Source organism: Rhodamnia argentea, chromosome 1 (assembly GCF_020921035.1).
Source record: "Rhodamnia argentea isolate NSW1041297 chromosome 1, ASM2092103v1, whole genome shotgun sequence".
NCBI lineage: Eukaryota > Viridiplantae > Streptophyta > Magnoliopsida > Myrtales > Myrtaceae > Rhodamnia > Rhodamnia argentea.
In genome coordinates, this window is record NC_063150.1 from 5,369,384 (window position 1) to 5,394,191 (window position 24,808).

General features: G+C 39.2%; 3 protein-coding genes across 5 annotated transcripts; 2 read left to right on the plus strand and 1 right to left on the minus strand.

The window, feature by feature from the left end:
• Positions 1-716: 716 nt before the first annotated feature.
• LOC115753369 (ER lumen protein-retaining receptor) lies at positions 717-5,122 on the minus strand. The gene is made up of 6 exons (XM_030691944.2): positions 4,820-5,122; positions 2,945-3,210; positions 2,683-2,798; positions 1,508-1,581; positions 1,106-1,169; positions 717-1,026 (listed from the first exon to the last, which is right to left on the minus strand). The coding sequence occupies exons 1-6, from the start codon at positions 4,908-4,910 to the stop codon at positions 990-992; spliced, it is 648 nt and encodes a 215-aa protein (XP_030547804.1). The 5' UTR covers positions 4,911-5,122; the 3' UTR covers positions 717-989.
• A 7,246-nt stretch (positions 5,123-12,368) lies between these two features.
• Positions 12,369-15,613, plus strand: LOC115753365 (protein XRI1). 2 transcript variants are annotated; one of them, XM_030691939.2, is made up of 9 exons: positions 12,369-12,587; positions 13,367-13,425; positions 13,527-13,646; positions 13,752-13,897; positions 14,235-14,298; positions 14,407-14,494; positions 14,577-14,617; positions 14,738-14,821; positions 15,052-15,613. In XM_030691939.2, the coding sequence occupies exons 1-9, from the start codon at positions 12,568-12,570 to the stop codon at positions 15,324-15,326; spliced, it is 897 nt and encodes a 298-aa protein (XP_030547799.1). In that variant the 5' UTR covers positions 12,369-12,567; the 3' UTR covers positions 15,327-15,613. The 2 variants fall into 2 exon arrangements, with proteins under 2 accessions (XP_030547799.1, XP_030547800.1); XM_030691940.2 differs by having other exon boundaries at positions 13,370-13,425.
• Positions 15,614-18,421: 2,808 nt separating this feature from the next.
• On the plus strand, positions 18,422-23,845 carry LOC115753363 (purple acid phosphatase 15). Of its 2 annotated transcripts, XM_030691937.2 has the most exons (7): positions 18,422-18,867; positions 19,625-19,816; positions 20,645-20,978; positions 21,108-21,325; positions 22,075-22,265; positions 22,749-23,033; positions 23,315-23,845. In XM_030691937.2, the coding sequence occupies exons 1-7, from the start codon at positions 18,540-18,542 to the stop codon at positions 23,459-23,461; spliced, it is 1,695 nt and encodes a 564-aa protein (XP_030547797.2). In that variant the 5' UTR covers positions 18,422-18,539; the 3' UTR covers positions 23,462-23,845. The 2 variants fall into 2 exon arrangements, 1 of the variants encoding a protein (XP_030547797.2); XR_007196788.1 differs by lacking the exon at positions 23,315-23,845 and having other exon boundaries at positions 22,075-22,616; positions 22,749-22,864.
• Positions 23,846-24,808: the final 963 nt, after the last annotated feature.

Below are 24,808 nucleotides of genomic sequence, written 5' to 3' on the forward strand. Positions count from 1 at the left end.
ATAGATTCATCTTACCTGTCGATGAGCTTACCGTTATGTGGTATGTGGGAAACGAGCTTGTTCCTGGTCTTTTTATTAGGAGTGTGATGACATTTTTATGGAGCCTCTGCTTAGTTTGCTCTGTTCCTAGTCTTTTTATTATCGTTTGTATCGCTTATAAAAATGAATAAATAAAAAATATTTTTAACGTCTACGAAAATTGCTTGGACATAAATTATTATTGATTATGAAAAAAAATTTCTTGACTAAGTAGTTTTAGGAAAATATTTATCAAAACAATAGGATTTGAAAAAACTCTTCTATTTTGATGTGATTAATAGTTTATTCATACACGGCAGGAATGTTGATAGAAAATGGCTTGCTATTTGGTAACGTGTTGTGGTGGTTTCCATTTTCCATCTCATATTTCTGCATGTCAAGCAGAATAAGCAATGAACCCATCAGATCAGTTGTCCTAATATTTCAGTACAGAAACTTCAGGCTTCTGCTGGATTTCTCGCAGCCGAATTGTGCTTCGCCTTGTCGTGCGGAATAGAAGAGCCGTACGCTCACCTTAAATATGAAACATGCCGTTTCTGTTGTCTCAAAGTTCATCGCACCAGACACTCAACATGATTTAAAAGTACATAAAAAAGCACAGAAGCAAGACCAGAGTTGTACCCACTGGAATGTCGAGATCGTACCGCAATATAATAAACATGTCTCATTCCAAGACGTCTAAGAACTCGAATTTTGACATATTGATAGGGAAGGCAAGTTGTCTGAAATATTGATGGTCTGCGTACAATATCTGGAAAACTAAAATCTGTCTCCTTCAGAAAATCCTAGTGTAGGTGGAAATAGGGTTAAGGGGAGGGAATAACTAGTTCCGAGTAATATACAAATCCCTTATGGCAAAAAATATTTGAACTTCAGACATCCTTCGCAATTGCAAAGCTTCGCCACGTAAGTTTAGCAATTTAAGACCCACCCAAAATAAGTTTGATGATCTAAGCCGGTAGTTCGAGCTTCTTGTTGTTCTTCCAGCTGCAAAAAAGTGTATCAGATGTTAGAGAGACGGGGAGGAGAAAGAAGAGCAAATGGAGCAGAAAGGAGAAGCTTTCACCTTTGGAAATAATAGTAGAAGAAATCGGCATAGAGCAGTGTTTGGACAAGCCCAGCAATCCAAGCTGCAGTTAACATAGAGTCGAGTTATCACGAATGTCATCAAATTCAATAACAGCAGTCTGTTTCCATTTCTCCAAAAGCAATGAACTTCTGCGTGATTCATCAAATAGAGAATTGGATGATCGTCATGTCTTTCTTTGATGAAATAGGCAACTATCCTTTGTTACTGGATAAATGTCTTGAAGTTTAGAAGAACGGAATCAACAGCAACAAGTGCATCTAAAAACTTGAAATTTACATGTTCAATGCTTGCACAAAAAATTGCAAAAACTACCAGCATAAATTTTTTGCATAATGTGAGCCGGGTACGAATGAGAGAGAGAGAGAGAGAGAGACTCACGGATCCAGTGGACATAATGTGGCTCACTGAAGTAGCGATAAATCCAATTCAGGATATAGAGTGATCGGTATGCACTGCATCAAGACATGGCAATATCAAACAGGCATAACAATGGTTTAAAGCAATTATACTCACGATCAAATTAACTAATAAGCGTCACACAATAAACATCTACCAGATAATTCTACAACTGATGCTCTTTCAAACTCGGGCATCATAAGCTCGGATGTTGCCAGTCAAATGTGGAAACACGGGTGCCCGAATAACAGATGCAAAGTTTGTAGCATGCCTAAACAGAGACCATAACTAACGCTAAATGTAAAGTAATTCTTTCACTCAAAGATATTGGACCTAAAACATAAAGAGCGAAAATAACGTTCGCGAGATTTTAAAAGGTCACAATCTTAATGCTATTCTCTAATCTTCAAAGATTTCCCCGTTTATTTCATCATCTAAGTTTATCTACAATGCAAAAAAGAATGCCCATCAGATGAGCTATGAGCCAAAATAAACTAGGAAGGAAAATACACGAAAAAGAGAAACTGTGAAATACATTAAATGCCTCATGCAGGTACTATGGGAACCATTTAAAAAGAGAAACCCAATTATGTTCGTGTGCCTGTGCAATTAGATTGTTTGACTATCATGAAAGATGGATCATTCACAGTTTCAAGAAGTCTTTGCTCATCAAAAAATTCAGATGTATACTGCCAATGAAATAAAGAAGCCAGAAGAACTACAGTTTTTGCACGACTACAGCAGCTTGGGTTGAAACTGTGAATGATCCATCTTTCATGAAAACGACCACATAACCTGAACTACATTTTTTACTATTATTACATAACACGGTTTCGGTTAAAACACAAGGACAAAGCTTAGATAAGCTGGCACATATTGAGAGAGCCTTGCTTTTTTAAAATTAAAAAAATAAAAACAGCAAGATGGTTAGCAACCATTTGTCAGGAGACATACAAATATCGATTGGACTGCAACTAATGTCATATTAAACTGCATGAGATGTTGGAAAACGTGGTGCAAATAGCCTTATTAATTAAAACAAACCTAAGAATACCTCAACAGAGTCATTGGGGAAGTCAAAGCACTAAGCGTTTCTCTAAGAATGGAGTAAGACATTTACTATAATTTGAAAGTGAACAGCAATAATTGGAGCATACCCAAGTAGAAGTACATATTGTCCAGTCAAGTTGTCAATGTTCCTGGTTCTCTGCAGCAGTACAAGCTGAGGAAGTATGGCAACGGCCTCCAAATATAATGAAAACGACCACATAACCTGCTCCATTGCATTGTAAAGAACATAAGCGGAAGGAAAATTTCCTAAAGGCAAAGCAGAAGACTTAACATACTGCTGTCCGATATCAAGAGACATGCAAAAATATGAGCCTAAAGTTAACAAGAAAAAATAAAAATCCATCTTACTTCTCTGAAGGTGAACTTCTCATGAATAAGTAATGCCAAGAGAAGGCAAGGCAAGATAAGGAAATAATGGCGAAAGGTGTCTTGATCTTTATCGTAGGACCTACGAACAATCTTGTGGCGCCTCATATACCAAACAATTGAAAGAGAGCTCCCCAGAAATATCAACTTCATGATGATATTATAGAAAGATATGAAATCAGTAAAGATATCCAAGTAGCGCGTGATAAAGACAAGAGCGTAGAGCTCTTGTGTCTTCAACGAGATACCTGCACAACATGACAATGTCAAAACAAGACTTGTAATTTTGTTTCCGCATCCGATATAAGCTCATCCTTGTATTAAGACACGATATGTGAGGTTAATGTGGCGACACCCACTGCAAAGGAATATGAGGAGCTTTCTGTACCGCCCCCCAACCACTACCCTCCCCCTTCCCCCTTCCCCCCCCCACACACACACACAAAACCCACACCGCGAAACTAAAGGAAAAAGAAACAAAAGCTGCAAACAGAATAGGGGTAGTCCTCATTGCAACACAACGGTTATCATGATGAGACAATGCACCAAACCATAGTTGAATATGCCCAATCTTGAGCAGCATAAGGAAATAGGAAGTTTAGACAAGGCCACCCCGGAACCGTTTCTTGCTTTATACTGCAAGTGCAATTACAGTATTTGATAAACCAAATTCTTTTCTCAGTTAAGCAAAAAGGACAAAAAGATATCCAAGGAAAGGCCTTTCTAGTTTACATGCCATGCCAATGTTGCTATTAACATATAAGTATATCTATAAGAAAAACCATCACTCATTTCACAGACCATGATGAATGGGACCAGAATCTTCCAATAGACTATGGCTGAGCTTCTGAGATACCAAAATATCTAACTCAAGTTACTCAACATTGTGATTTATTTCTGACACTGCCTGCTTGTTGATGAGTTCAACAATACCAAACAAAACCATATCGGTCACTTGATTGGGTATTCAGGATGAGGAACAACAAACACACCTGAATGCTCAAAGGCTAATCTAGATTGAACCATCAAGATATTGACACTGCCAAACTAGTAACGTTCCAAGGTAAGTAGGCCAGAGTTACAACCCTATAACAGTGAATGGTCAATCGATCCTTTCTAGTGGGAAATATCATCCTCTTGGCTTATGGAATGCAGAAGTCACTACGATGCCAACAGCCAAAGCATTTTCTTTTCTCAAGCTTTAGTTCAAATCTTTGGTACTTTTCACGTCAAACACCTACCAGCTTCGCGTGAGCTGCACTGCAGATAGAACTCTATAACATCAATCCGTACAAATGAATTATGATTGACCTAGCATAACGCCATTTTGACAAAATCTAAGTCATCAACCATAACCCAACACAGAAACAAAAAACAAAAGTTAGCTATTTATACTCTAGAAACCAGACAACACGCTGCAAAGCTCCCGTGTAACACCTCCGTGGGATTATTTCTTTTGCCTTCATTCCGTTGCATTCATTGACCCAATGCAACCCATTTACTTTAAAAAGGCGCACATTAAAATGTGAGATTCATAAGACCATGTAATCCGATCTAACCATTGCCGATCCCAACTTCAATTAAACTTCACTCGGTTTATACAGACACTCCAGTTCGTCCACACGAGTGAAGACACTACCACAATGCTAAGTTTATCAATCAGCTCAATGCAATGGATTTCGCTGCATCCAGGGATTAATTAACCGCCCCAATTTCTCCCAACAGCAGTCATCATAGGTCGAATCAAGACAGAAACTTCAAATGCCATCCCCTACCAGTTCCTATTCCCCGAGAACCTCACAATGCACATCAGAGAGAGAGAGAGAGAGAGAGAGAGAGAGAGAGGGAGGTACCAACCAGCGCAGGACTTGATGGTGTGAATCTTGAGAAGCAAGACGAGGACGCTAAAAAGGTGCGTCATGTCGCCGGCGAATCTGAATATATTCATCCTCGGAGGATCGGGGAGAAAGCCCTAGATCCGACGAATCGCTTCCCCTTCCCCTTCTCCTTCTTCAGACACGGGGTCGATGCGGAAACCGAAAATCGCAGCGGCGATTCCAGACGCGAAATCGAGCTGTGCACGGACGAGGGATCGGCGACGATGGGGGGAGTTTTCCAGATCTCCGTTCGCGCTCGCTGGAGGAGATTTAACCAGTAAGATATTTTCAAACATTAATAAGGAAAAATCCGTGAATTTTAAAACCCCTTCTTACCTTGAGAAACTGGAAGAAGCTCGCTTCACCTCGGATCCCACATGCGTTGTGCCAAAATTAAATTCGGATTTTGCCACGACCGAGGAAAAAAGAAAAAGGAACAAATTCGATAGAAAAACAAAAACAAAAGATGTTTTTTTTTTTTTTTTTGCATAATGATGTCGTTTCTAATTGTTTGACCAATCAAGACTTGCCACGTCGGCCATCCTTCCACCCAGTAATTTTAACAGCAAATGAAATGGAAAGACGGAAAGCACCACCATTTGTTTTGTTTTTTTTAAATCGAAACAGTTCAGCTATCAGAAGATTCAGAACCATAAGTCTTTCACTGAGATAACATCACAGATATTTCCTAAATTTTAACCCAACATATAATGCGATCCATAAATTTTTAATTTATTCAATATGATTATATTTTACTGAGACGATGACATAAATATTTTTTTAAATTTTGGCCTAATTAATTTATAAATTTTTAATTTGTTTGATGTGATCCCCAAATTTATATGAATGGTCAAGCTAATTCCTAAATGATATGAAAAAATTTAATGTTATTCTTTCCATTAATTTAAATTTAGGGACTATCTTGAACATTTTCATATAGTTCGTAGACTAGCTTGAATATGTATTAAAAATTTATGGACCGCATTAAATAAATTATATGTTCGAGGACAATAACGCACATTGATTTAAAGTTCATGAATTGCATTTGGAACAAATTAAATGTTACAGGATCATATTAGACGTTTGGTCAAAGTTCAAGGATTATTTGTGTCATTTTTCTTTTTTCTTTTTTGTTGATTTTGTCAATTGTTAGTTTCAGTTTAAGGATTTAAATGTTCAAACATTAGGTTATGGGAATGGCTTGGCCAATTCATTTATCAATCTACCATTTTTTTCTGTTGGTAATAAAATTAGGCAGGACGCCCAAGGCAACCACGCAAGCCACGTGAAAGTGAGTCCCTTGTTATTTTCTTAGTTCACTTATACGCGATTGGCGTGCTCAGGATCGTCTAAGCGTGCACGTTCCTCTTTTCGAGATACGAGGTACTACAACTTAGTCTCGAGAATTATTTTCCTTTTCGAGTTAGTTTTCTTAAAAGTATAATCGGACAAAAGTTAAGAAATCAATATAAACTTTATCAACATTTGTAAATTCCATGGCTGTAAAATAACATGCAACTTTACTTATATCTATTAGTTTTTTTTTTTTTTTGGTCGAAACTTATACCTATTAGTTACCTGCTACTCTTTTTTTGTATAAAATGTGCTACGCATGCCCCATATTCATTTCATAAAAGAGTCGGAGTGGCCTTTATTAGAATAACTAAAATCCCAAAGCTTATTGCGACATTGTAATCACTCCCTAAAATCTATAAAAAGAGCAATCTAGTAAAAAACATGGCAAAAGAACACGTGAAGTGTCAATATTTATGTACGATGTTTACTTTAAAGTCAAAATTTTTTTATGGACCACTTAAATGTCAAATCGGAGAAAAAATGATCACTTAAGTGCAAATTCAGGCAAAAAACGATAGCTTAAGTATTAATACCGATCAAATAGTACACGTGATTTGTTAATACAAATTTTTAACATTGTTTTTTTTTTTTGGGTAAGGAAATTTTTAACATTGTTGTTAATAGCTAAATTCAAAAAATTGCATACATTGTTTTTTTTTTAACAAATTAAAAATTACAAAGCTTGAATTAACCAAAGAAACTTTTCAAATGCGCTTTTATCGAGCAACTTTCCTCTCAAAATTGCTTTAACTTTCTTAATTTATATAGTGAAAACAGTGTCAAAGATATGTATTAACGAATATCTAAATAAAATCTACTGCACATCTTAACTCGCCGAACTTTCCTTCTCATTAATCTACACATCTTAACTCGACCAGAATTTAGAAACCCCCTCATCTCTTGGAAATTGTTTCGGTAAAAAACTAAAAACAGCAAATCCCGGAAAGGGAAAGAGGAAAAGTGCGATCTATCAAAAGAATTCGATGGCGAATTATAACATAATTTAAGCGTAAGATTCATTAGATAATTAAAACACAGTATTTGTTTCACAATCAAGCGAATTATCTAAAGCACCAAACCGGTGCTACGCGTGTGCTCTTGAGACCCCACTCACTGTTATATAAATAAATGTTTAATTTTATTTTCGATGGACCATGGATGTTTTGTCATCACAAAACAGGCCCAAATCGACTTCTGCCACGTGCCGTGAACTAATCTCACGTGACTCTTTAGTCACCGCGTATAAAGCCGTCACACCACGCTCCCACGTGCCGAACCCACGTGCTGCCTAACTCAAGCAAAGACGCTGGTGGTAAAGGCATCAAAAGCATCGTTGACCGTTGACAGACCCCGCTGGTTAGTGAAGGGGAGAAAAGAAAAACCTAACCCTACTACCACGTTTGATACAGTTATTACTTGTTGTGTTTAGATCATAGGATTAGGGAAGAGAAGCTATCTCAATAGCACGGTGAGTTTGTTTCGCGATAAATTAAAAAATCGCATTACATCTTTGAAAATAATCGATCATAGTACGAAAATGTTTCAATTTACATCATTTTTTGGCAATGAAAATGTTCTTAATGAAAAATATTCTTATTTTTCGTCGGCTATGTAGCCGCTAGCCCAATTGTATCATGGCCATGACTGTTTTGTTGTGTGTGGCCTTGAGGTAGGCCTCGTCAATCACGATTTCATGCGTGATAGGCGGAATAGGGCAAGAGACGATAGTTGTGAATTACATCGGGATGCGGTGACCGTTATGGAACAAGTGAATCGGGCAACCAACGCTTCGGGAGTATTGGTAAAGTTTCGAACGATGCTATTGAAAATGAATAGTGAATTCGCGATGGCTCATTTAGATTTAGGTATATGCATATTTCGTGTTCGAAAGGAGAAATTACTTCTTCTTCGAATCCTTTCCACCGATAGCACTTCGCTGCAACAGACACACTATCTATTAATTACACGACATTCACTTTTCTATGGATAAATGAAGTTTAAGCATACAGAATCACCCGAAACATGCATAAAAGAGTACATGTGCTTTTTGACATATATGATCTATTTTGGGCTATTAAAACATAAAATCATATTCGACAGAAAAAAAAAACATAAAATTATTTGACAATCGAGGGAATTACATAAAGCACTAAACCGATACCACATGTGTGTTCATCATACTTTCACGATTGCTCTATAAATAAAAATCTTATTCTACCTTCGATAAATCGCGACTATCTCGGCTCGCAGATTTTTATATTTTATTATCACTACCGCGACGTTTATCATGAATGTAAACATGCATGATCCTTGAAATGAAACCTCGAAAGAATTTATATTCTTTCGTATGATCGTGTTGAATTCATCGACCAAAATCATCCGGGACGGCGGCGATTTTTCATGCATGTGTCTTTTTCACGGGTCATGTGAGGCCAGCGAAAAATGGATGAGGCGTCAAGAGAGATATGACAGAGCCCAAAAAATTGCCGTTGAAACAGGCCCAAATCGACTTCCGCCACGTGCCGTGAACTAATGTCACGTGACTCTTTAGCCACCACGGATAAAGCCGTCACGCCAAGCTCCCACGTGCCGAACCCACGTGCTGCCTAACCCAAGCAAAGATGCTGGTGATAAAAGCATCAACAGCGCTGTTGACCGTTGACCGTTGACAGACCCCACTACTCAGTGAAGAGGAGAAAAGAAAAACCTAACCCAACTACCACGTTTGATACAGTTATTACTTGTTGTGTTTAGACCTTAGGATTAGGGAAGAGAGGGTGAGTTTGTTTCGCGGTAAATTAAAAACACTGAGTTATATTTTTTTAGAAATAATCGCTTGTATTGCTTACAAAGGATTAAAAAATAAAAAATATCTTGATTGTCGTATGAAAACGTTTCGACGTACATTGTCGTCAATAATGAAAATATTTTTCACGGACTAATTATTTTAAGGGTTAATGTCGCGAAAAATTCTAAACTGGTGCACTTGTGATAAATTTATTTCAAATTAATTTTTTAACAACAAAAAATTTCAAACTTGTACACTTTTAACAAATATACCCCGAACTAATTTTTTTTATCGCCAACACCTCAAAATGATACATCTATGACAAATTTACCCTCCGTTAGTTTCCATTAAATCGTGTTAATACCACGAAAAGTTTCAAACCGGTACTCCTATGACAAACGGAGGGTACAAACCCCAAACCGATATATCTTTCAATTGTCACGTATCATCTAACTCAAGAATTTAACGGTAGAATTTAATAAAAACTAATAGAGAGTAAATTTATTATAAGTGTACCAGCTTTTGATTTTTTATGGTTAAAAAATTAGTTTAGAATAAATTAATCATAGGTATACCCCGTTTGAGATTTTTCGTGACGTCGACTTTTATTGTAATTGACATGAACAATTATTTTTATGAATATGTTTTATAAGTCATTTGTTTTTCACGGATTCCGGCATCAACGTGAGACCCCGATCCGTGTTTCGAGGGGGATTGTTTTGTGGCCTAAACCACTTCCTCGGAAAGAAAACGTGACTTGTCTTTTCTAATCGAAGATGTTGTGGAGATGGATGTGCTTTTTGACTTTTGATTTTTATGGCAGTGGAGAAATAAGAATTTATTCCAGCAGGCGTTTGAATTGCCGCCCGAATCCGGTCAGGATCATTCGAATTTTTTGTTGTTGTTGTTGTCGTTGAAATTTCGCAATCTGAACAGGTGGGAGCAGGACTTTGGTTTTCTGTCACGGTCGTAAGGGCAGTTCAAGCAAGGGTCGGTCGTTTAAGCAGAGATTAGAAGCGCAAGCATTGGTAGGTTCGGCATCCGCTTGGGTGAGACTTGATGTTGTTTGAGGCCGCTGAGGACAACCCCAGACGCGCCACAGCCGTCGGGTCGAATTCGAGGTCCGTTTGGATGTTGGTTATTGGGTCTCGCACGATTTTACGAGCCGGGTTTCGGCTAGCTCGGAATTCGGGATTTCGGAAGATTGATCTCGAGCTCGATTCCTAGGCATTGTTGCAACTGGTTAATAAATGCAAGGAGGACCAATGCTAAGAAAGACAGCCTATTGCAGCAAGGTATTAGGACTTCTGCAATGTGTTTGAAACGCGAAGGTTAAAGGCGTCTTTCGGGGAAGGAAGTGTTCGAGGGGACCGATTTGCAAATGATTTGTTTTCTCTATTTGTCCTACGAAATTCTTAGCTAATAGTCCCACCTTTGAATTTTGATTCTTTCGTTAGCGAGAGATCAAGTCGGTACTTTTGTGCCAAGACTTTGTAATTATAAGTGGTCCTGGGACTTGGGCCACATTAAATAGATTTGAATGTCGACACAAGATCTATCTTTAAGTAGCGGTCACTTTCAATAACCTAAAGCGACATCAAGTCGTTCTTTGCTTAGGTTGGTTATGTTTATAGCAATGAATACATCGTTACATTGATCACTAATCTTGTGTAGTTATTACTGTCTCACTCTGCAAATCATATGAAGGACCGTGGCTGGTTGTAATTTTGCATGATAGTGACTTTGCTTAAGTGCGAAATATGGGCATGCTTAGAATATAGGATCATGTATAAGACAGGGTAATGGGTAGGATAATTGAACATTTTATGTACGAGCGTACCTGTCATGCATAATTTGCCTTGACCTAGTCTATTGTCGACTTTCGAACCCCGTACAGATTTTTGTCCCTCCTGAGCATTTGTTGTGCTAAACCGAGAGGGAAATCCAGATTCAAACGCGTGAATATGTCCAATTGGATATACATATACTCGAGAGCTCAAATCAATAACTTAGTTTGGAATATATCGATTGCTCTATATCCCACTAATGCTATTGGACTTTTTTTTTAACATATCTCACACGTGCATCTCAATAATCTCAACATCGCCTTTGGGCTCAATGGTAAGTTTAGTTTCCCTTAATTTAGGTATTCTTACGTATCGGCGTGTCTCAATTTGAATCTTTACTTTGTTGTGTTTGATGACCGTGAAAACAACATCCACCTTCATCCATGGTCTCTTTCTCCAGAAGAAGCCATCTCTAAAAAGAACTACGAAGGCTGTCATCGGACCATGTTGCTACACCACACACCCATACTCAGGGTCTCTTTTATTAATTTGAACCATAAAGGCTACCAGAAAAACATTAGTCATGAGATTCCTTCCATGTCATATTCAATACCATACCATTACACATAACTAATCAATATCCGGCTTTAATACTATTTGTTATGAGGGTGCAACAGAAGGCCGATAACTTCACTTAGAGAGATCGCAAGAGGGAGTGAAAAATTTGGCACGTAAAAATATCAAAATGAACTTACATTCACTAAAAACTTAAGTCAATGAATCGTGGGCTAACTCGAATATATTAAGTATTTTACACCACACCAATTGTTCGACACTTGCATTTCAACGCATGTTCTCTATCATATCTCCCCAACGTTGCATTTGATCTCATGTTTACACAATAAGTATTAAGTCGTCTTCAATTCGACTGAAGTAATGACATCAATGTCGAGTCTAATGAATTCACGAACAATTTTTCACTTAGAACCCGCTCCCTAACGAGACATCGAGGATTAAACTCGATACCACACGGTATAGATAAGTTTTTACAATTTGGGAAGAAAATCCTCTCCATTAAATACACGCATGCAACAAAACTTTTATAATTTGAGAAGTAAATCCATACATAACATTAGATTAGAATAATTAAGATGCACCAGCGCATTTATTGGCGGCGGACCACTGTAAAAAAGAAAATAAAAGGAATGACCCTCTATACATGTTAAGAATACTTAAGCAAAGATTTATTTTTTTCGCTTTCGAGGATTGAAATTATTCATCTGATAATTATTCGGGACATTGACAAAATACTAAAAAGGGGACGGAAAAAAAAAAAGGAAAAGAAGAAGGAAAAATCCCAACCGGTGACGGATTTTTTAATGGGCTACGGGGCCCACAAAGCCCGAGCCGAGCGAAGAGGTGCGACCCGACCGTCGTTTTGTCCAACATCGTCATTCATTCGCATCCAACATCTTTCTCGCGCCCATGAAAGCAACTATATAGAAAAAAGCCATTAATGTCTCGTATCTACTCTTATTTATTACCCCATTCTGAAAATTCACAAAATAAAAGACTCGGTGGAAAAAAGAAAGAGGAGTTGTCTTTTTTTTTTTTGGATTCGTGTTGGTTCGCTTTTTCTTCTTCTTCTTCGCAGCACACATCTCAAGCAACGCCCCCGAACAGTTGTGTCTGTACACCCCCGGCATTATATATGCGAGAGCCCAGCGGAGGCGACGCCAACTGACGAATCGATCGTCACTGCAACGGCTACTTGCAGATTCGTCGGCTCGCTCGCAAATGGACTGCAACCGCGACGAGTATCTCTCTCTCTCTCTGCGTGTGTGTGTTCATGAGAAATGGGTCTTGGTTACTGGGTTAGTTGCTTAGTGTTCTCTGAGAAACTTTTTGCGGGTTGGTTTTTCTCTTCTGGGTTTGCGATTTAATGTGGGAAACGCAGGGTGCGGCATCGCTGTTGGTGATTTTAGTTTTACTTTGGCATTTAATGGTTGATTTACTGAAACTGAGTTCGTACTCTGATGGGTTTCTTCTGATGTTCATTAATTTTTCGGCCTTTTTTTTTTTTTTTTGTGCTGCAATGCTGTGCATTGAATGGAGAGGTATTGCTGTGGCCTGGAGTTGTATGATTGTGGTTATTATGGTTTATGATTTCGCACTCGGGACTGTTTAGTATCTTTAATTGCAACTGATGGAGTGAATATGGCGGATGCAAGCCTTTTCTTCTTCTATTAGAAAGAAAAGAGAGGAGATGAGGATGTGGAGGTGGGGCTCTAATCAGTTCCGTGGGTCATAATTAGTTTCTCTTTTTGCAGCATTTATGCTTGATGTTCGAAGAACTTGTGTTGAGTTTGTTTATTATATTAACTAACTCACATTTGGAAAAATTATGGTTGTATGTCGGAATATTCGAACTGATTTTTGGAAACAGTACTCAATAGGCACGAGCTCATGTTTCTACGAGTTCCTTCTTCTTCTTCTTCTTCTTCTTCTTCTACATGCTGTGGCCTGAATTTTGATATTCATGATGTGCGACGTAAATGTAACTTTTGAAATCACTTATGTTATCTCTGTGATGTAGTAGTAGCAAGCCATGGAATTGGAGCGAGGAAAATTGTTTCGAGCAGGATATGAATTTTGGTATGCTTATGCTTTGACTAACAGTGTGGACATAAAAATCATCGCTGAAGTTTATCGAAAATGTGTGTGGAATCTAAGAGTGTACTTGCATGTCTGGACAGATGCATCTCAGTGCTCGTGGACTGAAGTGACTCAGAATGAGGAAGATCTTTCTTTCATGTTTGACGAAACAACACCGGTCAAGGCGTGTGGGGATTTGGGTTACCAAGTAATGGGGAGTGGTATGGCCTTTTACTTTCGAATCTATCCGAATGTTACTCGATAATACCTTCTTCGCTTGTTCGACTTGTATGACCTTTTTGTCTATTCTTCCTCATTACCTGTAGGTGAGACAAGCAAGGAAGCCGAACAAGGTAAGGAGTCTTGCTCGCAAGTGAAGAGGCGACGGATGCTGCAGTTTGATGCTCATGCTGTGGACCCTTCTCTTCGCTGTGAAGAGTTGTCATCTGGCTTCCTGAAATCTGATGGATCTGTGAGTATTATACAAGTCCCATTGTATCCAAGTTGCCATTTGTGCAACATGTTACTGATATCATGTTCAGTATTTTTATCTGTACTCCAATTTATGGTGTAATCTTGTTTTCAAGCGACAACAAGTTTTTTTATCTCTGTCATGTGACTTTGTTGAAGGTCTCTCGTCTTATTCTTGTTTTCTTGTCAAAGGTGCACTTGATGGACCGATCTTATAATCTTTAGGCTTCTTTCTCTACTTGTCTGCTTGAACCTTTATTGATTCTGCTACTGTAATTCACAATTAAAAGTTGCCTACACTTTAATATGCCATTATTAATGTCCTTTCACTTCGTTAGGAGAGAGAAGACTCAGTCGAAGAGGTTTTTCCTGAACAATCACAATGGATTTCTCGACAGTCAGGTTTGCATTTTTTTTTTCTGATGAACTCTCCAGATACATAGGTGAAGTCATCGCTGCTTCGCAATCCCCATTACTCATTAGAACTTCAACTTGTTAAATTCGTATTAGCCTCTGGCTCCGACGGTATTGATCCGCTGACTGATGGATGGCTTGCTGAATGTTTTAATTATCCTGAGATGCATTTTCCTAATGAGGGGTATGTTACCATGAACTTTTAACTTTTTGCGCCCCTGTGGCATAATCTTTTGACCTGATTACATATTTCACTTGAAATTCAGGACCTTTTCTGGAGCATCCGATGTTCAAATTGATGTTTCAGGTTCAAATTATATATTTTGTAGTATTTTACACATATCGTATTTGATCTAGTTTTGTTTGCTTGCAGTCGTTGCAATTTCACTTCTTGAATCTTTGAGGAAATGCTTAAAATGATTTGCAGAGTTCTGGAGTGATCAGCCTGAGACTGCAATCAATAGGGTCCAACAGCACGTCACTCGAACTCCTCAGAAAGTGGTGTTTAAAGGTTTTTTCATTTTTTAATTCGTAATTCTTTTAACATCAGCTTTTCATACCAACATACCCAAAAGCTAAAAGAATGCCTGCGCTCGCTTTGGATTTCCAATTTATCATGTCTAGAATATATGCTTATGGTCAAGAGATACGAGTTAGGAATCTTGCTATATGCTTTATATCTGTAGAAATATCTCTAATTTTGAAAGAACAGAACTAATTACCCTGTAATTGGTATGCCAGGTAGGAGGTCATACATAAGGACTCCCACCAAATTAGCTTCTTCAGTTGCCTACCCATTTGACTTCGTTAAACCCTGCGGTGTTCATGGTGATGTCACCCTGAAGGATATAAATCAGAGAATACGCACCCCTCCACCCTCAAAAATGAAATCGAATGATGAAGATCCTGCGGCTTATCCTACCTCTGCCTTTTCTGGGAAACCTGTGGTTGGAAAGACGAAAATTCGTACCGAAGGTGGAAAAGGAAGCATAACCATTATGAGGACCAAAGGTTGAAAGCGCATTGTCTCTTTTATCAGCGAGATTTTCAGGCCCTTTTCTCGTCTCCCAATGTTTCTTGGGTTTTGAGTTTTTGTAATTACCCTGGGGGGCCTTCTAGTATAGAAGTAGATAATGCGATTCTTTTGTTGTTCTTGGACATCATAAATCATGTTGCCATAGTAAGCGGTGTTCTAGTAATCCAATGCCCTTCATCTTTGTATATCATGACTCTGAATCAAGATTGTACTGTGAATCATTTCATCATGTGATTTATATTTAGCTTAAATGAAGGCTTTGAATGATGTGTTTAAGTCTAAAGGCGTCGTCTGAAGTTAAATGCCAATGAGGCGGAGAAAAAAGTGAATGTCTGCCTGACCAAACAACTTGTGCTTGCATTTCTTCAGAAACCTTTTGAGGTCTCTCTGTGGCACTAACCTTGATGGTTCAGATAAATGCTTCTCCGTTACATTGTTTTTTTGCATTTTTTATGGATATGTTCTGTGTAGCTCTAGTGGCTTCCATCCTGCAGATAAAGAAGAAATCTTAGGCAGGACTAGTTTATGCAGACCCAGTGTATTTTCTTCTGTTGGATATTTTTAGTACTGGAGGTGACTTGATGACAATTGATCCGATGGCTTATCGAGTCTTTGATACGTAGTATTTGTTAACTAGTGTTCTGAAGGGCATCTGTTAAACATCTAATAAAGAAAGCTTGTCATTTTTAAAGTACTGTTTTCTCGTGTTATGTATAATTAGTGTTTTGAAAAATGACAGCGTTTTCTTTAGTAGGGTCATTCTTTGACAAGACTCTTGATATTTGACCGAATCAATAGTAAAGAATCTCTCTTCACTGCAAAATGAGTCTGCATCGACATCTTGTCTAATCTGAAAGTGTTTGGTCCTGGTGTTGGAAATGTTGCTCCTCGTGGGAATGGTCGCTGCATGAGAAAGCTGGAAAGTGTTGGTCATGTATGGTCTGTGCCTAACTGCAGCTGTTTATTCATCTGCATCAACTCAAGCATTTACTGAGAATAGGTTTGTCCTGGAGGAGGGTGCTGGTTTTACTACTCGCTGGAAGGGATGATGTTGAGGTACGGTGCATATATCAAGTTAAGTTTCCATGTAACTTGGAGTGGATCCTTGAATCTTATAACTAACGAGGCTCTTCTGTAGTTGTTCTGTCCCGATGATAATTTGACAGCATCGAGTGGTTGCCACAGGCTCCGGCTTATTGCTTTTCTAATGTGGGGCTTGACTGTTTAGGCAGGAGCTGCTCCTTAAGCAGAGTTTGATCAAATGGAACTGCTGATCTATCATAGGTTCTTAAGAGAAATGTGTGTGTTCTATGTACTTGTTTGATGGTGGGCTCCTGCTTGTTCAGCTGCTCACAAGTGAAGGATACCAGAACCTCCATGTTCTTCTCCCCCCCCTTTTCTCTCTCTCTCTCTCTCTCTCTGTGACAGCTGAACCAGCTGCAGCAGATTCATGCAGTAAAAATGTCATCCTCGTTGATGACAGTTCGCACTTCGCTCTCTTGTGCTCCGTTTTCATCTTCAAGAGCTTCGTTTTCAGTTCAATTTCGTCACGATAACCAATCTGCCATCGCGGGTAATGGCAGGGATGCCGTTGGAATGGTAGATGGTATGGGGTGCTCTAGGCCAGCGATTGTCATTTACAGTAGGACCTCTTTCGTTTCACGACAAAACGGAATAACGTCGCCGAACAAAAGTGTCCCGTTCCGTGCTGCTGCTGCTGCGACGCATCGCACCGTATATGTTATAAGTTGATCATCCAGGGGGCATGCTTGGTATGCTGATGGAAATTGTTCTGGGGGGAAGAGAAAGTTTGAAGGCATCGGAGGAGGGAAGGCTGTGCACGCTGTTTCACCTTTAGTCCAGTGCGCTCCTTCCTCGATACCAACAGAGTTCAAAAGGCTGTGTTCCTCTATGAAAAGACAAAAAGCTTCTCTCTCTCTCTCTCTTTGGTGACGTCTTTTCATTTATAAATTCTTGGAGAATAGTGTTGAGGACAAAAAATAAAAATAAAAAAAATTCTGATTGTTCTTCTTTAACAATTTTACGAGATTAATGAGATATTTCATAAATTCAATTATTGAAAATACTCAACTTGGTACCGACAAAGATTAGCATTTTAAAGAAGAGAAAAGAAGGGGTCTTTCAGACAATAGTTCATGTCCGGTTTTCAAGAACCAAACATGTATCGGGTCAAGCTCGTGTTCCCTACTAGCCACGCTGCAAAAGGGCAAAAAGCACATTTTATTTTATGTTACCCTTTATTTAAGTGAATTGGCAAATCAAATACCCTTTTTTTTTTCAGATGGGTATGTAATTTCTAATTACAAAGTCGTGCTTAGGAGACGTAACGGTCTCATCATTAGGTAAGATTTTTTTTTCACAAAAAAGTATAAATAAACGGTTAATTTTAAATAGACAAAATGCGTCAATTGAATGTTAATAAATAGTTATAATTTATATCGAAAGTCTTTTTAGAAAAAAAAAAAGGTTAATTTACTTAATAAATTTCATATCATAATTGACGCTATCTATTAGTACCGAGTATAATGAACCGACCGGACCGGATCAAACCGAACCGGCCGGGTTTGTCCGGCTCTGGGGAGCCCCAATCCGATTTTCGGTCTTGGGGGAGAAACCGGACCGACGGATCGCCCTGTCTATTATTTTTCTTTTTCTTTTACAATTTTTTAATTACAAAGTCTAATTTGGGGCTCTCTATCATGTTAAACAAATGAGAACAAAAGTTCTTCCTCTCTCATCTAACAATATTCACTAAGTTTTTAAGCGACAAACAGTGAACTTCCTTTTCTTTTCTTTCTTATTTTAAATTCATTTTCTTTTTTTTATGTTAAATTCAATTTCTTTGGACCACTCGAGAACATGATCGGATCGGTCATTTTAGTCCCTAGTTCCGAAAATTAGGAACGGTAGCCCCCCGATTCTCGAGGAAAGCGGACCATACTCACCCCTACTATCTATCACGCGAATTAAAAATCCAAAATGACATTGAGGCGGATCTCTATATAAATTGGTCAGACACACAATTGAATAAATTACATCCATTTTGGTATTCTTCGCGAATTTTGCTTTTTCAAATTTTTTCCCGAAATGGCATCGTCGTCTGGCGCGTGTAACTGTAAAAAGGTGACGCATTCCATGCCTCCCAACTTCCGACTCTGTCATCAACCCTTGCATGCTCTCTCTCTCTCTCGCGCGCGCTCCCTCTCTCATGGAGGATGTCCTTCAATGGCTTTCCACATCGCCTCGCCTCGCGATCGCACTAGCACTCTTGACTCAGCTGAGCTCCATAACCGCCCTCGCTCGGGCCGGCATCCCGTCGACGCTGGACGGCCCTTTCGCTCCGGTGACGGTCCCCTTCGACGCCAGCCTCCGCGGAGCCGCCGTCGACCTCCCCGACACCGACCCCAGGGTCCAGAGGCGCGTCAGTGGCTTCGAGCCCGAGCAGATATCGGTCGCTCTCTCCACCGATTACGACTCCGTCTGGATCTCCTGGGTTACAGGTTGGTGTTCGATTGATCTCCGCTTCTCTTCTTCGGCTCGCTCGGGGGGCAAAAGTGTTGCCTCGTAACTGTGAAACAGCGTCCGGAACGATTTGGCTTCTATGATTCAGCATTCTGTTGAGCAGTTTTTTTAGGATTTTCCGATTTAACTCGTGTTGGTAAGTCCGTGACTTTGCTCTGCATCTAAATGCATTGATGCGAGGTACTAGACTCGGGTATCCATGTCTAACATCCTCTACATGTAGATATCACTTCGGACAATGTTCCTCCGCAGGTGGCTTTGTCGCGTAAATGAGTTCACATGATCTAGGGGGAGGAAATACCTGCTGCTTGTGCAATATCCTTTCGCTGATACTAAATTTGACTGGGGAAACTGAAGTCGCCAAAAGTTAATGGAAATGTTATTCGGTTATGGTTATCTTTTGTTCCATAGCCTGGATCATTGCTATCGGTTTCAGTTAAGATGACCGACATTGCTAGAACAATAATGAGGGATATCATAGTGGAGAAGTAGCATTCTTCATCATTTCTCTGTAGCTCTCTCTTGTTGAGTAGAGGACCAATTGTGATACCAACCCGTGGGTCAATTTGGTATTCTTGGTTAACCTGACAATGATAATGAAAATGTGATGTAACTTTTTGCATCTTCTTGAAGTGCAGACTTGTCATAGTTAGGTCAGTACATATGAATGAACCTATTTAAAACCCAACTTCTCTGTTGGCCAAGGAGGTCTAATTTGGTATAGCGGTTTTGCAGGGAACTACCAAATTGGCAATAGTGTTATTCCGCTAGATCCGAAAACTGTTGCCAGCATTGTTTACTATGGGATTGAGAAACAGCTATTGAGTGATGAAGCCCAGGGAAGTTCTCTAGTCTATAATCAGCTTTACCCTTTTGAAGGCCTCCAGAACTATAGTTCAGGAATCATCCATCATGTTCGTATTCAAGGTACGGTTTTTCTGCTCATTCTTTCTTTTCATTGCATATAGAGTCTAATATAATAAATTAATGCTACTTGAAATGTGTGTTCAACTGTTAACTTCTTATCCCCTTTAGTCCACCGTCGGGACAAAGCTGTATGTAAGTATGATTAGGGCCAAGGAATTATTATCTATTCAATGGAACTTCTCTCCAGGTGTTCTTGTGGATAAGCCATGGCCCTAACATGTCTATCTTTGCTTATTAATCAAAGACCTCTGTGCACGCACACGTGCACGCGCGCGTGTGAGTGTGTGTGTTGGCGAGGCAGGCATGCGTGTAATAGCAATCCTAGTTTATTTTTTCAGGAAAGCATAGAGGAGATACTGGAACTTGGTTATCTTAGTTACTTATATGTCATGTAGGTGTGTTTCGTTTGAGTATGGAAAGCTTGTTCTAACTTGTGTTATAGGTTATGTTATTCGGTTTCAGGGGGATTGCTTGAATTGGTATGCTTGGTGTGTTGAAAGCTGTGTTGTATGATAAATTAACCTCAAAGTGCTCATAAGACTGGATTGGTCGTCATCATTATGCTCAGGTAGTTGTAAATTCGCTCTTTGGCAGATCACTGGCTCATGGTGGAATCCAAAAGTAACGAACTTGGAGAATTCATATGTTGTCGTGAAAGTTTCATGATCATTATTACGTGATTGTCAATGTCAACATTTGTATTTAATCTTCTCAAGGATCTTGAAGGGAAGATATAAACCGAGCTAGTGGGCGACTTTCTTGTAGTTTGAGGAGTTATCACCAATAATATGAAAGCTTTCTGATTATCAATGCATTGTGTCTTTGTAGGCTTGAAGCCTAGCACGCTCTACTACTATCAATGTGGAGATCCGAGTATTCCGGCCATGAGTAACATCTACCATTTCAGGACAATGCCATTTCCGGGTCCTCAAAGCTACCCAAATAGAATAGCTATAGTGGGAGATCTTGGGCTTACATACAACACAACTACAACAGTTCGTCACTTGAAGAAGAATAGACCTGATTTTCTCCTATTGGTTGGTGATGTTACTTATGCAAATCTATACCTCACGAATGGAACCGGATCTGACTGCTACTCTTGCTCATTTCCGAAGACACCTATACATGAGACTTATCAGCCACGATGGGATTACTGGGGAAGGTGAATGCATCATATTTTTTCTCATAAAAGAGTTTTATAATGGACACACTTGAAAAGGATCCATATATTTCTTCTCAGGACTATGTTAGTGTGTAGATATGTGGAACTTACCTCGGAGCCTTCTCACAGGTTTATGCAGCCTTTAGTGTCTAAAGTTCCAATAATGGTGGTAGAGGGAAATCATGAAATAGAGAAACAAGCTGGAAATCGTACATTCGTTGCTTACAGCTCGAGATTTGCATTCCCATCTGAGGAATGTGGGTCTTCGTCAACATTTTACTATTCCTTCAATGCAGGAGGTATACATTTCATCATGCTTGGAGCATATATTGCCTACAACTCCACAGGTAATGCAGTTTTTCCCTTGATCATTTTATGTTGAACTCTGTTTCTATTTTATTTTTTTGGGTCAAAGTTGAACGCTGCTTCACAAGGCATCTTTTGCAAGTTTTGCATCAGAATCTCAGAGGTAAAAATAGAGCTTTGTGGCACAAAAAAGTATACATTCATCGAAAAAGATCTTGTTTGTAATGTAAGAACCACGTTAATGTTTGCATTTCAGCTGTGCAATGAGAAAACGTTCACTCTGAAGCTTAAAAAATGAGAATATGTTTTGTGTTGGGAAACAATTTTCAAAGTCACACCAAGCACCTCAAATTCTCAAGAGCCAAACAGACCATAAAGTGCATGAAGTACAGGGCGATTCCGCCAGACTTAGTTTTCCTGTTTTAACATAGTTGGTGAACGAGAAATTACCCTTTTGATTGCACTCGATGTTGAGAGTGGATAGTGCAACATGTCTTTGCAAGAGTGAAAAGTTTGAAAGGATGTGGGAATCTAAATTCTGAAAGCTAGAACTCAAGTGAAATTCATGGATATGGAAATTCAAAATTAAAAGAATTAAGTGACATGCGAATCTGTGTGAAACAGAAAATGGAACGATGTATGGCACTCGAATGGCTAGTGCAAAGTACACAGATATCGTTGGCTTTAGTGTTGCTCTATCCGACCTTAAACTAGGCTGACCTGCACGATTTTCTATTGAACATTAGTGACAGCCAATGAGGCTTATAAGTTATCTGCTGCTCTTATGCAGCTGATCAATACAAGTGGCTGGTGAGAGACTTGTCTAGTGTTGACAGATCTATAACTCCCTGGTTGGTAGCTGCTTGGCATCCACCTTGGTACAGCACCTACAAAGCCCACTACAGAGAGGCAGAGTGCATGATGGTAGCGCTGGAAGATCTTCTGTACTCCTCAGGCGTCGACATAGTCTTCAGTGGACATGTAAGTGATGACATCCTCCTCTAACATAACTGCAATTCATTTTCCTAAAATTCCTTACGAAACTATATTTTTCATATTGTCTGGGAAGGATACAGGCTCTTGGTGAGTGTATTCTTGAATTTTTTTTTTTAAATCAATTTTAGTTGACGATATAGCAGCTCATGCCTACAGGCTGAGGAGTTGACGGAAAAATCCAGAAAAATGTTCAGTGTGCTTAATAAATTTAGTCTCCACACTTGTGAAATTGTGATCCGATAATTGTTTCCGATGGTTATGATATATCAGATTACCGAAGAATATGAACTATGTTTGATTGGATCGGATAAATTGCGGACCTTTAGTTGGACCTAGGTATATAAATTATGTTCTATAGGAACCATTGTGGACCTTTTTTGTACTTGGAACTTTGTTTGCGTGATTCTACATTGTATGCGATAGTTAAACATCCATTTTAAGTTGATGAAAAGTCTTCATTATCAACAGATTCATGCCTATGAGCGCTCAAATCGAGTATACAATTATATGTTAGATCCATGTGGGCCGGTTTATATCACTGTTGGAGATGGGGGTAATCGGGAAAAGATCGCAGCGGAGCATGCTGATGAACCCGGCAATTGTCCAGAACCATCAACCACCCCTGATGAGTACATGGGTGGCTTCTGTGCAGTTAATTTTACATCTGGGCCTGCAGCTGGTAAGTTCTGCTGGGACCGGCAACCTGACTACAGTGCCTTTAGAGAGAGTAGCTTTGGCCATGGAATATTGGAGGTAACCACTTCCCCTCTCTCTCTCTCTCTCTCTCTCTCTCTTGCACGCATGCACTAATAAATGTAGACCACTTCATGTATTTGATTCAGCAGCAGGAACTACATTCAGAATTCCTTATATTCTAATTCTGACTGGAAAAATGAGAATGGTGGCATGAATAAAAATGCCTTCGAAATATGCTTAAAAGAATCCATATCTTGGACTGAAATTAAGTTCTTGGTCAGATATGCCGCATTTCTCACAAGCTCTTTGCGGAGCCTAAGTGGATATGCCATTTGCAGGTGAAGAATGAGACATGGGCTCTCTGGACATGGTATCGAAATCAAGATTCATACACTGACTTTGGGGATCAAATATACATAGTGAGACAACCAGATATATGCCCTCTCCATCAGAAGGTAAACAGCCATTCGTGTTCAGCATTGTAGATTGCTTTGTACTCACAAGGAAAGGGGGGAGAACGGCGGGTTTGCAATACTTTTCTCAAGGGGGAAAATAGCATATCCTACTCAATCTCACGAGTTCTCCATGTAAGTAGCAAATACAACTGACAAAACCTAATCTTAGAAGCCAGAGCCATAGTCTTTGTCCTGCTTCTGCTCTGTTTTTCCTCTCTGTAGATAAAGAAAGAAATTACTGACCTAGGACTCTATCTCACCCTCACCAAACCTGAATGCATGGATGTGCGCTCTTTGGTCTGACTACTGAGGTGTGATGTTCTGGCAAAGCTTCTTTGCTGCATAGTGTTGTACTCTTAACTGATCCTATTTTCAGGAGGTGATGTCATCCCGAGAAGTATACACGCTTGAGTGAAATTACTTAGAATTTGGATGCTCTACATACGTCCCTTTATATGACATTTGGACTCACTAGTGGTGGTGATTTTTCTTGTGTTAAGTCTTTCTCCACCATCTCTATGCTTTGATTGCATTTTCAAGGGGTTAGGGGAGAATTTCATCCCGAGTACTTATAATGTTGAATTTGTCACTCTTTCTCTGTGTGAAATTGTAGGGATCTCGTCGTGTCGGGAAGGGTGAAGTCTTTCAGCTAACCTGATCATGAAAACGTGTTGAACCCAGAATGAGATTTGAATGTTCGTTGACTCTTCCGTGAAATATTGCTAGTTTTGGGGCTTTTGATACAATCAAAAACTGTAGAATCACTATTATTTGTTGACCATGAAGAGAACGTGCCACCCTTTCCACAAGGAAGAAAAACAATTTTGCTTAGTCGTGTGCCACTCCATAATGTGGTACACTTAACCTAAATATAGGAAATCTTCAGATGGTAATGTAAGTCTGGTAGATTTCATATTCTACATTGATTTACCAACGTCAAGAAAACTTATGCCACATTTAGGTGTGTGTACCACTTGCAATAAGTAAGAAGTAAAATGCTTGAATCTTGTTGCTTTCATATATTCCTCTACAGAAGATAAGAAACTCCAGGGGTATTTTCGTGATTTTAATCCACTCATGGCTTCAAGCCTGATGTTGTTGCCATTTGCAGAAACAAAATCCTGCATGGATAGTTTGTATTCCGGGTAAAATTCCACGGGAGGGAACTACTGCAGTAACAATATGTTGATGATAGGTGCCAGTGCTAATTTTGCGAAAATGGCATCGCAAGTTCTAAAATATGTCAATGCCATGCTTCTCATCCTTAGAACATTCACTTCATCCGTTTAAGTCTTAAATCTTATGACTTGATTCGTTCCGTTAACTCGGTTGACATAAGACATCATGTGACTTTTTTAATCTTTTTTTTCTTTTTTT

Excerpts from the sequence above, each read along its gene's own strand:
- LOC115753365 (XM_030691939.2), top strand. The coding sequence starts at position 12,568 with ATGGACTGCAACCGCGACGA. Across the intron at positions 14,495-14,576 it reads ATGCATTTTCCTAATGAGGG|GACCTTTTCTGGAGCATCCG; the intron begins GTATGTTACCAT and ends CTTGAAATTCAG. Across the intron at positions 14,822-15,051 it reads TCAGAAAGTGGTGTTTAAAG|GTAGGAGGTCATACATAAGG; the intron begins GTTTTTTCATTT and ends TTGGTATGCCAG.
- LOC115753369 (XM_030691944.2), bottom strand. The coding sequence starts at position 4,910 with ATGAATATATTCAGATTCGCCGGCGACATGACGCACCTTTTTAGCGTC. Across the intron at positions 3,211-4,819 it reads CACCATCAAGTCCTGCGCTG|GTATCTCGTTGAAGACACAA; the intron begins GTTGGTACCTCC and ends CATGTTGTGCAG. Across the intron at positions 1,027-1,105 it reads TTCTACTATTATTTCCAAAG|CTGGAAGAACAACAAGAAGC; the intron begins GTGAAAGCTTCT and ends ACTTTTTTGCAG.
- LOC115753363 (XM_030691937.2), top strand. The coding sequence starts at position 18,540 with ATGCTCTCTCTCTCTCTCGCGCGCGCTCCCTCTCTCATGGAGGATGTC. Across the intron at positions 20,979-21,107 it reads CGATGGGATTACTGGGGAAG|GTTTATGCAGCCTTTAGTGT; the intron begins GTGAATGCATCA and ends GCCTTCTCACAG. Across the intron at positions 22,266-22,748 it reads ACATAGTCTTCAGTGGACAT|ATTCATGCCTATGAGCGCTC; the intron begins GTAAGTGATGAC and ends CATTATCAACAG.